This window comes from Fukomys damarensis, unplaced genomic scaffold (genome assembly GCF_012274545.1).
Source record: "Fukomys damarensis isolate Sample0158 unplaced genomic scaffold, DMR_v1.0_HiC HiC_scaffold_13, whole genome shotgun sequence".
Taxonomy (NCBI): Eukaryota; Metazoa; Chordata; class Mammalia; order Rodentia; family Bathyergidae; genus Fukomys; species Fukomys damarensis.
Window position 1 is genome coordinate 22740131 of NW_022900925.1, and position 14693 is coordinate 22754823.

Consider the following 14693-nt stretch of genomic DNA (forward strand, 5'->3'; position numbering starts at 1 on the left):
ATAGCCTTATCTTTTTAACTTGAGGCTTCTACCCCCACCCAAGTCCTGCTTTGGCTAGCATTCCCCTTTGCCGGTGTTTGGCTGAAAAGTGTCCAGCATAAGAGGCAGAATGGATACTTTGACATTCAACAACACGGTAAGCTTCTAAAGCTTTCTCCCTGTGGCAGGTTTAACTCCTTTTCACTCGTGTCTCCTGTCATGAATCCTGTCTCCCTTCTGGTCTCACTGATTACTTTCATTCTCAGCCTCACTTTCACGCTGAAATCTCTCAGCTACTGTGTACTTTTAGAAGGATAAAAATGACCACCACTTGCTGGAAATGCATTACTACACACAAGGGACCATGCTGGTAGCTCTATGTTCCACAAGGAAACAGATTACATGGCCAACAAGTGGAAGACTGCAGGCTTAAAACCAGATCTGCCTAATTTAAGCGGTTTTATTCCTTTCACTGCCTTTTGAGCTTGGGATTCTGGGTTACTTAAGAGCTTTCAAAATTAGAATTCCCCCTAAGTACTTTCCCTGTCCTTCTACTCAATAGGAAAAACATTAGTTGGGCAGGAGAACTCCTAACTAGTTTGTTGTTCCTTTCTTATTCTTCTACAGTCCACTTTGTGGAGGGTCAAACCAGCAGAAAGGGGGATAATGTGAAGGATAAGCAAAGGGGGTTTCTTTTCTCTCTCCGAAGCCCCTTGATCAAGCCCCTGGGATATTTAAGAGTTAGGTTGTCAGGACAGAGAGGACCTCACATCTTGGCTTTGATATATCTCAAGTAAATTGTACATAGCAGCTTGAAATCAGTAGAGTGGACAGTGCTTCTTCATAGGTCTTGGGAAAGTTATATGGGTATATACTCTTGATTGAAGAACTGGAGCCAGAACTGGAGCCCCCAGTTTATTTAAGATGGTTCGTTCACAGCGTATTTTGGTCTCTTAGAAGTGATAGTTGTAGCACATCCTGCATGTCTACCACACACAAACCATCAGATACCAGCTAAAGGACAAGGGTCGGTCTCTTGCCAGCTGACTGGAAATGTATTGACAAGCAGTGACCAAGAGCAACAGTCCTTGCTCTGCCATGCCATTGCCTGAATTTGGGTAAGTTTTCATTCATTCCTGCTTTCACTCAATCAGCTGTTTTGGGGTACCAGGGGAGTTAAAATCCAAACCTTGACACATTCTAGCTGTGAGATCTTGGTTAAGCCAATCTAAACCACAGAACCCACTGGTGAAAGCTGGAGATAATAATGATACCTTCTTCACTCAGTACTTGCAAGCATGTTCATGCACACGTCAGCTGTTCATTCAGTAATCAGCTGTTGAGCAATTACTATGTTCCAAACACGGTGCTATGCTCTGGAACTATCCACCAAAATGAAAACTGGCATTTAGTGACTGCCTCATTTGGCCCAGATATGCGACTTTTATTCTCCCATATAATCCTCATAACACTGCAAGGCATGCAATATTTTCACTATCTTATAAATGACAAAGCAGTTCAGCAGTGTAAGAGCAGCGTGCACCAGGTACCCTGAGGAGTGACACTTAACTATGCTCTTGAGAATCAGAGGAGTTCCTAAATGACATGATGACTGAGGCTGGAACTTGTCAGAAAGAATGCACTGGGGTGAGAAGAGCTAGAGAGGGAAAGCACAACTCAGGAAGAGAAAACAGCAAAGGCAAAGGCACATTCTCTTCATTCTCTAACCTATTCTGTTTTGGACAAGGAAGGTCCTGAGTGGTTCTGGTACAGAAAAGTCTCCTTTTCCCTCCATTTTCCAAGTCATTTCTTCATGTCTTTCTGTCTGTACTGACACTGCAATCCTCATTTGCCTTTCCTTTGTACCTCTCCATTTCCACTCATTTACTCTGACCTTGCAATAGCTTCCCCTCTCCTCCCTCTAAACACAGTTGCAGACTGAGTTTTCTTAAGTACATCTTTGATCACGAACTCTAAAATCTTCAATTCTCTTTCCCTAGAGGAGTTTGGACTACAGAGCCAACCAGTTAGTATGATTAGCAAAGTCCTGACCTGTCTTTGCAGTCTTTCACTCCTTTCCTTCAACCCTGATATCAATCCTCAAATTAAAAGAAAAATTTCCGGTACTGGGGATTGAACCCAGGGCATTTGAATTAACACTCCACCCCCTACCCCCGGGGTGCACACCTTTTTGAAGATGAGACTCTCGCTAAATTGCCCAGGTTGGGCTCAAATTTGTGATCCTCCTGCCTCTGCCTCCCAGAGCGCTGGAATTACAGCCTGCACAGCCATGCCCAGCTAGTCCTTAAATTTTGGTATGAATCAGAATCACTCCTGGGAAATGTACCAAACATGGCCTCAATCCCCAAATATCTGATGGGACGGATCTGGGTTGGTTCCCAAACATTGAGGGGCAGGAGGGTGCGGTTTGCTTTTATGAGGACGGACATCCATATTGCTAAACAGGTTTCTCTTGGTAATCCTAACCTCACCAACTGCACAAACTTTACCTACATTTAGTAAACTCACTTTCTCGGCTAATTTGTGAGCTTAAAGTTTTCCTTCTTCCAGGACCTCCTAATTCTCAAATTCTGCAACGGTGCAGGTGGAATGCTAGGAAGTCTTTCTTGCTCCCCTCCACTCTTTCATATTTAGTTGCACCTTCTTGTAGCACTGTGTGTGTGTGTGTGTGTGTGTGTGTGTAGCACATTACACTACTGAAAATTGAGCCCAGGGCCTTCATATTGAGCTACATCCCTAACACTTTTTGTTTAAATATTTTTTTTTTCGCTAAATCACCCAGGCTGGGCTCCAGTTTGCAATCCTACTGCCTCAGCCCCCAAGGTTTACAGACATGTGTCACTAAGCCTGGATGTGCTTGTAATCCCAACATTTGGGCTTCACTCCCGCCTTTAGATGTTTCCTAAATAAGAAAAAAGATGCCAGAAGCGTCCAAAAACCCGGCCAACCGAGTTACCCCTGGATTTGGAGGGCCATTTTCATTTGTGAGTCCATCCCAACTCCTAGCTCTCTGAGGCAATCTGGGACCAGCTAATCCACTGGGGTCACAATCTGATCAACAGGGCACACACACATTTCGACCCCGCCGCCGAGACTCTTCCCTAGCTATGAATTTAGGCAAGGGTAAACTAAATCGGTCTAAAAGTCACTCCGAGGGCTGAGGGTAGAGAACCGTACGGGTAGAGAACCGTACGGGCAGAGGAGGGAAAAACAGACTACTCGGAACACAAACGACTGGACGCTCAGAATAAACGAAACGACGCAATGAAGCGACGCAGAAGTGGGTCGCCTGGGCTGCCAGTTCCACCAATGACGTTCGCGTCGGCCTCCGATTGGCTGTCCTTTATACTAGTCCCACCGCCCCCGGTATTTCCCACGTGATCCTCTGGCGACCTCAGGATTGGTTGTCTGGCTGGGGCCGCGCTGAGCTTTGGGATGTGGGCCTGCTATTAGATAAGGAAGAGAGCACACAGAAAGTGAATCTGTACCTGGCCAAGAATCTGGGAGTCTGGGTGCCATCTTTTTCAGGATGCTACTTGTTTCTTGTTTCGCCCAGGCGCAGGAGATTTAGGAGGTCGGAAAGCCGGTTGCTGCTTCCGGCTTGGGGGGTTTTTGCCTTGGCTCCGGCCTTATTTCTGTTTTCCCACAAGGATGGCTTTGGTCTTTCATGAAATGGTCGGGGTTTGGACTTTATTCAGAGAATCAGTTGTGTAAGGCATTGACTCTCCCGCGCAGTAATCTGTGCAAAGCGCCTTGAGGTAGAGATGGGTCATGAGGGCTTGGAGATGCTTGAAGTATGGTCCTTACCCACGTAACATACTGGAGGTAAGTTGGCTTTATAAATTGTAGTAATATTTAGGGTTTAGTAGGGAGTGCCGCTCACTGACTGAATTAAACGCTTTTTTTTTTAATTGAACTCCTATGTACCAGGCACGTAAGACACAGTGCTGGTGGTTAGAGAAGTCCTTTTGATTGGACTGCTAGAAGAAAGGAAAACGTGAACTGGTCAGTAGTTGATATGTAGTGGGAAAAAAAAGAGCAGTGGGAGTCAAAGGAAAGGATAACACGTGTTAGAAACACTTAAGAAAAGGGAACATTTAAGTATGAAGTGTTATTAAAAAATACAGCGAATGCTTACAGTCCCCTAGTCCCCTCCCCATTTTATTACGGTAAAAGACACATTGCCATTAGTCCCCCTGGCTTCAAACACTTAACCCATCCTTCTTGCCACTTTCTGAAGCAGTTCTGGAAGTCCTCTTTCATGAATGTCCTTAGTCGCGCTGTCATGGCTGCTTCCCTGTTCTGAAACATTCAAAACGCTTATGTTTTACGTTCTTTTTGACTGACACACTTTTTTTTGGACAGAAATTGCTGTAACGTGCGATCAGTGAGGGGTGATCACAATTTGCTGTCTGCCATTAATCCTCTTCAAGATAGTCCTTCTAACATACCCCGGCATTCTTGTCTGTGTGTCGACTGTAATTTTTTTTTTAATTTAAAAATTCACCGTAGTTTTATGATCATCCCTTGTACTACCCGGGCATTTGTCTGTGTTTCGACTGTAATTTTTTTTTTAATTTAAAAATTCACCGTAGTTTTATGATCATCCCTTGTACTTCTAGAAGTATAATTAAGCGTTCTCCCCATGAAAGGAGTCCCCCAGCTGGAGCCAGGTGTACAGTGGCAGAGAATTAGGCAAGTATACTTGGCTATGTTTGGCAAGAGCAAAGATCTTGAACTCCATGTTTGGATGTCTATTTGTATCTTAAAACGAAGTGAAACAGTCTTCTACAAAAGTGGTACTCATGGGGTTCCATACTTCAGAGGACAAATTTTCTATTAAATGGATGCAGCAAGGCTTCATACGAAATGTGGCATTTGTGGGGCGGGGGGAAAGGGGACTCCGTAAACTGGAGAGGTAGAATTGCAGTTCGGGAAGGGTTTCAACTAAGGGGAAGAAAGACTTTCTAAATGGAAGGCACAAGGTCAAATTGAATAGGTTTGAGGACTTTGGAATAGCTTGGGTTGGATATAGCGGTAAAGCACACGTAGTTAGGGTTATGGTATTAGTTAAGGATAAGTTTGGGTCAAGATTTTTTATTTTGATGCTGCGGATTGAGCCCAGGGCTTCTTGTATGGGTCAGCTTGAAACATCTCGAATGCTAAGCAAAGTAATTCAGACTTTATTTCCTGGACCATGGGTAGCAATTGAATGCTTGTAATGATAATTACATCTCCATATTTTGAGGTTAGTGGATGGGATGGAAAGTGGAGGCAGGACATCCATTGAGACAGCAGTATGATCTGATAGAATATGAGCTCTAAAGTGAGGTGTACACTGGTGCAATTTAGTACTCCTCACAAGTTTCATGATTCTAGGTAGTTATTTAATCTCTGCCAGCCTTTGCTCATTTCTAATGTGGGTCTGTTTCATCTGAAGAGGATGATGTGGGTCAAGCATAGCCACTTATAACAGGCACCCGGTTGTTTCACCTCTATGGAGCTTGTTTGTTGAATGGTGAACACAAACAGCTGTCAGTTTTTAAATGTGGAGTATCAGTCTGTTGATATTTATAGATGATGAAGGAAGAATATGATGCCTCCTCCAGAATTACTTAAATATCGAGTTGAATGTTGGAGAGGATGCCTTTGTGATGTGTTACTCTTCCATGTCAGCAATAGCATACCACCAGAAAGTATAAAAAAACATTTTTTTTTCTTGTACTGGGGATTTAACTCAGGACCTTGCACTTGCCAGGCAGGCACAGTGCCAGTGAGCTAAATCCCCAGCAGGTATCATTTTAAATAACTGAAACGCATTCAGCTTTCTCATTTGGAAATTTTGACTCTGAGGTTGCAAAACATCCAGACCCTGCTTATGGCCTTTCTCATTAATAAAGGGCAGGAACCTGGGCACTAGTAGTGGAAAAATACGTATACAGGTAAATGGCAATCAGACCTCAGTTCTCTTTCTGGTTCTGCTGTTAATTTGCTATAGTCCTTTGCCAAATCATAGCCTCTCTGAGTCTTGGGTTCTTATGTTAGAAGACTCATATAAAAATTTGTGACGATTTTGTTTTAGATAGAGACAGGGTTTTGTCGTGTTGCTGAGGCTGGCCTCTAACTTCTGGGTTTAAGTGAACCTTCAGCCTCAGCCTCAGAGGTAGCTGGGACCACAAATACATTTTGCTAGGCATTTGACTATTTTTATCTTTTTTTTTTTTTTTTTTTTTTTTTAACAGGGTCTCACTATGTAGTTGAGACTGACCTGGAACTCACTATGTAGCCCAGGCTGGTCTTGAACTCAGCGATCCTCCTGCTTCAGCCTCCCGAGTGCTGGGATTACAGGCATGCGCCACCATGCCCAGTGACTCTTTTTATCTTTGCTGGCAACAGGACTATAAATTGAATTTTATGTTCAATAAACTGTACTAATTTAGTAGGAAATCTTTTCTAAAAATTTCTGCTTTAAAGCTAGGCTATGAATCCTTTCACAAACATCCCTGACATTTTATCGTAAATGACAATTGGACTCATGTAAACAAAAAATTGTTTTTAAATGGTAAATGCTTGTCCATTCTCCTCTGTTTCAAAACAAAAACTTGTTTTCTTTGGTACAGTTACTGAAAGCACAGTGAAAAATAAAGTGTTAAGCTCATAGTTGAAACTTACCTAAAAAGAGGCACTGTTCCCCCATAGGTAAGCCTAAGTTTTCTTCCACGTGGAATTAGGGGATCGACTGCTTTGAGGAAATACAAGGAGGTAAAATGCAGTGATGCGATGATGAGCGAAGTACAGTCTGACCTGGTACTGCCATTGGTGTTGGCTTTGACCAGGGTGTGATCCCTTAATCTTCTCTCTGAGCTCATCTGTTTATGGCACTAAAACACACATACGTAAGTGTGTTCTTATGTATTTGGATGCTCGTTTTTATTATGTATGAGTGTTTCTTTGATATCCTTTTGAATTACTGATACTTTCATGTTTTCCTTCTTAGGTCAAGGTGAAATATCTGGCTTTGAAATCTTCATGGAGGACTACATCATTTCAATCCTGAATCTGAATCACTTCCCTTTTTGCCTTCTTAGTGTATTAAAAGTGTATTACTTAACTGGTACTGGTTTGGTAAAACCTCTGAGATGCTACAAGAATTTTAAAAAATAACCATTACACTCTTCTTATGGTATGTAATGGTTTTACTATTTTGAAATCCACAGGATGGATATTCCATTTCAATATTTAGCTGTATCATCTTTATGCTATCAGAATGTGCTTTAAATTGCTAAATGAAGGCCAGGTGTGGTAGCATATGCCTATAATCCCAGCTCTCGGGAGGCTGAGGCAGGATCATTATGAGTTTGAGGCCAGCCTGGGCTTCATAGTGAATTCAAAGACAGCCTGAGCTAATAGCGAGCCCCTGCCTCAAAAAACAAAAAAAAAATAAATAAATAAATTGCTAAATGAGTTAAAGTATTGGAAAAATAATGTATCTCAGCAAAGAATGTATTTCTTTCATTCGCCCAATTTTTAAAAAAAAACTCCTATTTTACCAACCTGATAATCCAGCTGCGTAGATTTTGTTATAAAGGCAATATGTTTCTGCAGTATTTCTGATAGAAAGTATTTTAAAAGAGGTTGTAGTTTTGTTGTTGGAGCAGATTTTCACTGTTATTGGATTAACAACAGCCACAAACCCCAAATGTTAATACAGAAATAACCTCAAAAACTCAAAAGGTGCTTTGAATGTTAATTTATTTCAAATGCCTCAAGATTTGTTTCCACATAATCATGACAATTCTTTGCCACCTATTCTTAAAATTTAATTAAATGTTTCATAGAAACTTTAGTAACAACCAGGATAATTCATGCCAGTTGAGAAAGCAATTAAGAATAAGCAGAAAGCCGGGCATGGTGGCGCACACCTGTAATCCCAGCACTCGGGAGGCTGAGGCAGGAGGATCACTGAGTTGAGACCATGCCTGGGCTACATAGTGAGTTCCAGGTCAGTTTCAACTACATAGTGACCCTGTCTCAAAAAAAGCAGAAAGAGTTCGTTAAAAGGTTTTTTATTGTAATTATGTATTTTATTTATCTCTTCACTGCTTGCTAGCTTTGCTGTCACACTACAATTTTCAGACTATATAAACACTCATCCCGTTTTCCTTTAACCAGCTTCCTAAGGAAATATGTACAGCTCATCAGGGAATCCTCATGCTGAAGAACTGTAGCAGATGTCATATAACAAATGGGTCCCAGTATATGGAAGAATTTGTTTTCCTAACGTGTTTAAGTATTTCTATAAAGAGCAAGTTTGTGTTTCATACCATTTATGAACTGATAAAATCTCTACTTCATAGACTAATACTTCCTTTTCTAAAGAGGAGGCCTGCTTCCTCTCACCATCACTTTATGAGATCTAAGCTGGGGTTTTCCTGGGAGCTTCTATACCACCCATTTTTTAAGGAACAAGGAAAACTTCTGTATTAGTTATTCTTTCTTATCCACCTCCTCTGTGTTGGTTATCACATCCTGTAGTCTTGATGTTCTTACCTTAACCAGCTTGCTCAGCTGTAAGTAGGAGTCTAGAAAACAGGCTAAAAGGTTGGGATGAAATGGCCATATCCTTTTAAAGAAATCTACATTGTAGTTCAGAGATAATATCTTTATGAATTGGGGCAGAAAGGTGTCAGTGCTATGTACCATGCTAAAAAGTAGCCCTGTGGGCTTACAATGCAGTATTTAAGTTGTGAGATAGTATACTAATCTTTCAGTTCTCAGGGGAGTAGAGTTTAATAAGATGTTGTACTTCTGTTGGATAACCTGTGATGGGACAAGCTTGGTGACTCCTCACATAATTAAACACACAACGATAACAAAACACATAACCAGAGGTGGCAAGAACAGTATCATTCACCCGGGTTTTCCGACACAATGGGCACACAGTTTTCATTTTGGGTAACAGAGGAGAATCAGAGTTGTAATCTAGGTGTATAGGTGGTGGTGGAGTAGGCAGGGCAGTCAGTGACTTGATGGTTTCTTGATTTTCAGATGAGTACCACCAATCAAGGAACTGTAGGAAGAAGACACCCACAGAAAGGCCAGTAGAGAGGGACAGGGCAACACCTCCCAGACCTTTCTTCAGAGCTGACTTTATCTTCTCACTAATACTGTTGGGAAAAGAGAACAATGAGGCAAAGAAAAAAGCTTTTAAGTATAATCCTAGAATCACTAGTATAAATGCAGTGACATACTTTTCATCAGAACCACCGATTTAGCCACTGAAGAGTTGCTAGATTGGCACTGTCTCCTTAAGGCTCTAGATGGTTCTTTTCTGATAGTAATTTATGTACACAGGTGATAAGTTTCATTTTTAATAAAATATTTAGGTTTTTTATTTGAGAAAGACTTAGAGAATTTGATTAGGCTTTTTGTTTTGTTTTTTGTTTTTAGTAGAAAATGGGTCATTCAGAAACAAAAAAATCACTTAAAAAGTTACAGCAGTACTGAACAGTATATATTTGAACTCGTTGGAAAACAAGTAGCTAAAAGTGGCTGCAGTATCATGGTAAAGAGCAGTCTTTAAGACTATTATCTGCCTTGAATCTCAGGTCTGCCATCTTACAGCTAGATAGCTTAGGCCAAGATACTTAGCCATGAGGGCCTGGTGCCCCCAATTGTTAAAGGGAGCACATACTACATTGCATTGTAATGAAGCTTAAGATAATGTACATAAAGCAAACACTTAGCATGGGGCCTGGCACATAACAAGTATGCACTAAGATTTAACTATATGATGAGGAAGGTTACAAGATGGCAGTTCTTTCATGGACACAGGAAAAAAAACTTTTCTCTGATTTTATGAAATAAAGACTGAGGAAGATAAATTTCATAAAGTTGGAGTAAGATTTTAGAGTTTGTTCAAAAGGTGTTTTTAGAAATGTTAAGGCTTACCTCCTGGCTGGCTGCTGCATCACACTGGCTCGCGGTCTCTGCTCCAGAGCTTGTATATCTTGAACTGTCAGCCGACCTAGTCGAACTCCAGCCAGCCTCAGTAAGGGTGAGTGGTGCTGAGCTTTTCCTAGAATGTATTGGAGCTGCTGTACCAGAAACCAGCCTTCCCAGGCCATGTTAACAAATGGGTAGGCTGCCAGGAAGGCTCTGTAAAATCGCTTCCAGTGGGAAGAAGGAGGATGAATAGAATATTCGTCCTCTTCTCGCAAGCTAGAAACCAGCTTCTCCAGCTTCACTTTCAGATAGGGAAGAAGAACCAGGAACATAATTGATTTCCAGAGGTGCTTCCTGGGGAGACCAGCACTGGCCAATGTCTGAACCTTATGAGAGTCCCCCATTACAATACGCTTTAAGCCATAGAAGTTTTCGGAAAATGAGGCACTGGTTTTGGACAGATAATGCTGCTGAAGCAGAAGATCTAGCAGAGTAAAGATTTCATCAAACCACCTCCAAAAGAAGCCCCAGTGGGCAGGATTTGATTCTGCAAGAACCTAAAGCAAAATAAATGAAATTCATTCTTTTACACGGGTACTGTAACTTTATTTACATTTCCTTTTCCCCCCTAAATTCTACACTTTGGCTGAAGTCACTTCTTTTTATTTAACTTCCCTACAATGCTAGTATTCACTACAGGGCTTTAAAGACTAAATATCCATTAGGCGATGGGATGTAAACTATATGCAAATTGGTTATTTCTAACCCTAGACTGCCAAATAAAACTGAATTTTAACCCAGTCGTCTCTGAAACCTTTCAGAAAATTAATGCCTTACCTTGACTACATGCTGAAGAGCAGGCCTCACAGCTGTCATTAAACTGTCTTGTGCTACCACCTCAAAGATGGATGGCTGGTCATCTGCTACAGAAGCAGTTGTGATATGAGCCCCGTACTCAGCCATAGTATTATGTGTGTGCTAGATTTCACTTTTCCCACAAACTCGCTAGTGAGCATGCGCTTTGGGGGGTGTCAAATGAGCGCTGTCTTAAAGGTGATCTTTTTGCATGAAACCCGAATCTTCAACTCAGTTTTACAGGTGTAATTCAACTGAGGCAGAAAGACCTTTGAACTCGGAGGCAAGAAATCTCAGTGAAGTTAGGAATGACGTGTCAAATGCTGCACCCCACAGGTCTGATAGTGACTTTGGGGAACAGGCATGGGCCAAGGGGCGCTGTCTTCTGGAACTGAAAAACAGCTACCCCTCTTATCGTGAGGGCTGAAAAGCCAGCCGGCTCTGAGGAATCGGAGGTACCAGAACGGGCCTGGGACACGAGAACCGGCTCCAGTCGTTAGCTGCAAAGTACCCCCGCCCGCGCCTGTCCTTGCTCGCTGACCCTAGGCTAGGCGCGAAGGGCCCACGACGCCACGTTTGATGGGAAATCTCGTCTTCACGACAGAATCCGCACCCGGAAATAGACGCTGCAGGGATCTAGCGGAGGGCTGGCGGAAGTGAGACAGGCGCTCTAGCCCTGCACACGGCCCTGAAACCGGAACTAGAGAACTCTATGACTCCCTTCAGGGACTTCCGCTTCCGGCCCCCTGAAATTAAAGAGATGACTTGCGGGTTAGTTTTGCCTATGGACCCTCTCCCGGATTTTTTTTGTTGCTTTGTTTTTTGTTTTGGTACCGGGGATCGAACTTGGGACTTTGTGCTTATGAGGCAGGCGAGAGAACCACTGAGCTAAATCCCCGGCCCTATTCTGTTTTGTTTTACTCTAGTTAACTGCATCGTACCCTTGGTGGCAAATGCCTCATCCTCTTATCTGAGGCCTCCCTGGCAGAGTACTTGGAGCGCCACGCCGACGTCTCGCGCTCGCGCCGATAGCCGGAGCTTTGGCCCCTACTAAGACCTGCGGTCTCCGGGCGGGCGGGCGGCAGATCTAGGGGTGGAGGGAGGGAATTAAGTGATGATGGGAAGGCTCTATCTTTCCTACACATATAGCAGGGATGTTGTTCATTTTACCTTCTGCCAAGGCTTTGAAGCGACAGCACAGGACACAGAAGCTATAGCTATATTGTCGCCAATCATAAAGAAAATTTAGTACGTAGGATTATTATGAGAAACTGGAGAAAAGAAAGGATGAGAAAGATTTTAGTTGTTCTTCAGATCTTGGGACAATTACTTTTTAACCAAGGTGGTAGTTTGCCTTACAGGTATTACATCCAACTGTAACTTTAGGCACTTGCTGTATGAGATGAAAGTGATTCCTGCCTTCATACCCAGTAGGACGTGTCATATTAGTGATATGAATATAGTGCGAAAGTGGAGGGGCCTGATGACTCAGGTGTGAGCTGGGAAAGCTTGACAGTTTGTATAGTAAAAGTAATATAATTTGCCATACAATTTGCAAGATGCAACTTGCATACAACTTTATCTCGTTTTAGTTACTGATACAAGTTTATTGGATTTGGATAAGAGGTCAGCTTTTCTCGTAACTTTTCCCACTTCTGGGCTAGATATCGAGAAATAGAAGGTATTCTTCACTGCTCTAGAGTATCTTACTATGTAAAAGTAGGCAACTACTTTGCATATAGAGAACTGTCCGAAAAAAAAATCTGGTTGTTTTGTTTCTACTGTTAAAGTCTCCCTTGATTACAGTTCAAAAATGTTCTTTCCTCTAATGAAATATCTGCCAGAAAAATATTTTTACAACTAATGTGTCTGTATAAAATATCTGGTCCCCAAGCCAATTATAACTACTATAATATATATAAACTTAAGTAAGTAAAAATAAGAAGTTTAGAAATAACATTAAAACACGTGGGGAATTAAACAGTTATGTTGACCAGGTTTCAAGCAACAGAAACAGGCTAAAATAAAAAATTTACTACAAGTGTATGGAATACCTCACAAAATAAGCCTGACCTGAAAGAACAGCAACTACACAATCTCATTGGATTTGTGTAGCAGGAATTAGGTCTTAGGCAGGCAACACTGTTACAATGAATGAACTTCAGTTTATATTTGTCACTGTGCTCATGATTCAAATTCCAATTGACCAATTTTGGCTTAGGTTTCCTTTTTACTTTATTTTACTCTTAGCTAGAAGAGGGGAAAGGAGCCTTGATTAATAGTCCCATGAGAATGCTCCAAAAGTAAACTGAAGTTACTATATGAGAAAAGGAAAGGCCATCCAAAAAATGTCATTTATCACAGTCAACAGGCCAAGGGAGAAGCATAAAGTAAATATGAGAAGGAAATGGCTTAGTTTGCTTTAACCATTGAGGAACAGAAGTAGTGGAGGGTAATGTTGGAAAGCAGATTTCGATGGATTACTGAAGGCTTTCATTTCTGGCCTTACAACTTAACTTACTGTGGAAATTCATTTATTCAATAAATAATGAGAATTTTTTATGTGCCAGGCATTTTGCTTGGTATTGGACATAAAACTAATAAAAAGAGACATGGTACCCACCCTCATGGAGTTTACAGTCCAGTAGGAGATATAGTAAATAAACCCATGTAATTTACAATTGAATAAGAGGGATGGGATAAAGGTGGCAGGGAGGGCTGGGAGAGAAGCTATTAAGATTGGGTAATCAGAGAATGCCCTTCCTGAAGCATAACTGAACTGAGACCTAAGTTACGAGAAACTGGAGAAAAGAATATTAGGAGGGGTAGTGTTTGGGAAGTCCCTAAGGTCAGAAAGAGCTTGTATGTTTGAAGGCTACTGTAGCTAGAAAAGTCGGGGGAAGTGGCCAAAAGACGTAAAATACTATTAGGAGCCAAACGATACAGGAGCCTGAGTTTTGAATCATGGGAATGCACTGAAGGGTATGTATACCAGAGACATGAACAGGTTTACATTTTTAAGAGATACTTTCCTGATAGTTGTAGGGGTATATTTACTTGATATATCAAGCTTTTGCATTTATGATGTATCCACTTTCTGAACGTATGCTAAACTTAAAAAACAAAAAAGCCTGAAAACTTGGCTGCTCTGTGGAGAATGGTCAGATGTAGAAGCTTCTACTCTAGGAAAGAGACAAATTTGGCCTGGTTTTATGAAGTAGAATAAAGGAGACTGGATGAAATTTGAGATGTATTTTGAAGGTGGAATTGACAATTTGGGGGGGACTAGATGAAGTAATGGGGGTGGGATCAGAAAGCCCTAGGTTTCTTGCTTCAGCAATTCAGTGCAGTTTACTTAATCACAACCATAGCAATTGTTTACATAGTCCATATGACATGCCAGGCATAATTCTAAGAATGTTACATAATAATTCATTTTCAATATTGTAATAATATTATTACTGGATGTGTCCATTTCCCTCATTTTGTAGATGAGAAAACCAAAGAAAGCATAGAGACAAGGAAACGGAGAGCAAGAATTTTGAGTATGTTAGTCACAAGGTACCACTTTTAAGTTTTCGAACAGGAGAGAAGTGTGAACCAGCATTCTTTTTTTCTTTTTGGTGCTGGGGCTTGAACTCAGGACCTTGTGCTTGTAAAGCAGGCGTGGTGCCACTGAGCTAAATCCCAGCCCACTTAAAGACTTTTCTGGTGACATTTTCTTTTCAAAATCCACCCAGTCTACTAGGAGTTGTTCCCGGAACAACTTCCTGCCTTTATTTAATTTTAGTGGGTCATAAATATAGAATTACTAAGGACAGTGCTTAGTGGATTTAGTGAATTTGGGAAATAAGTCAAGGCTAGAGAAATTCTGGAGTCATACGCATATGAAA

At 41.5% G+C, this 14693-nt stretch overlaps 1 protein-coding gene, 1 long non-coding RNA gene and 1 other non-coding gene across 3 annotated transcripts; 2 read left to right on the forward strand and 1 right to left on the reverse strand.

Moving 5' to 3' along the window:
- Positions 1 to 3409: 3409 nt before the first annotated feature.
- LOC117285871 lies at positions 3410 to 8294 on the forward strand. The gene is made up of 3 exons (XR_004516974.1): positions 3410 to 3825; positions 6998 to 7183; positions 8173 to 8294. It is a non-coding gene; the product is annotated as an uncharacterized LOC117285871 (long non-coding RNA).
- LOC117285904 lies at positions 6776 to 6867 on the forward strand. Its single transcript, XR_004517036.1, has one exon. It is a non-coding gene; the product is annotated as a Z30 small nucleolar RNA (small nucleolar RNA).
- Positions 8295 to 8765: 471 nt separating the features above from the next.
- Positions 8766 to 11472, reverse strand: Pex12 (peroxisomal biogenesis factor 12). The gene is made up of 3 exons (XM_010621746.3): positions 10783 to 11472; positions 9952 to 10502; positions 8766 to 9167 (listed from the first exon to the last, which is right to left on the reverse strand). The coding sequence occupies exons 1-3, from the start codon at positions 10906 to 10908 to the stop codon at positions 8768 to 8770; spliced, it is 1077 nt and encodes a 358-aa protein (XP_010620048.1). The 5' UTR covers positions 10909 to 11472; the 3' UTR covers positions 8766 to 8767.
- Positions 11473 to 14693: the final 3221 nt, after the last annotated feature.

Coding starts and splice junctions, on each gene's coding strand:
- Pex12 (XM_010621746.3), bottom strand. CDS start 10,908: ATGGCTGAGTACGGGGCTCATATCACAACTGCTTCTGTAGCAGATGAC. Junction 10,503..10,782: donor CTCTTCAGCATGTAGTCAAG/GTAAGGCATTAA, acceptor ATTTTGCTTTAG/GTTCTTGCAGAATCAAATCC. Junction 9,168..9,951: donor ATGCAGCAGCCAGCCAGGAG/GTAAGCCTTAAC, acceptor TTTTCCCAACAG/TATTAGTGAGAAGATAAAGT.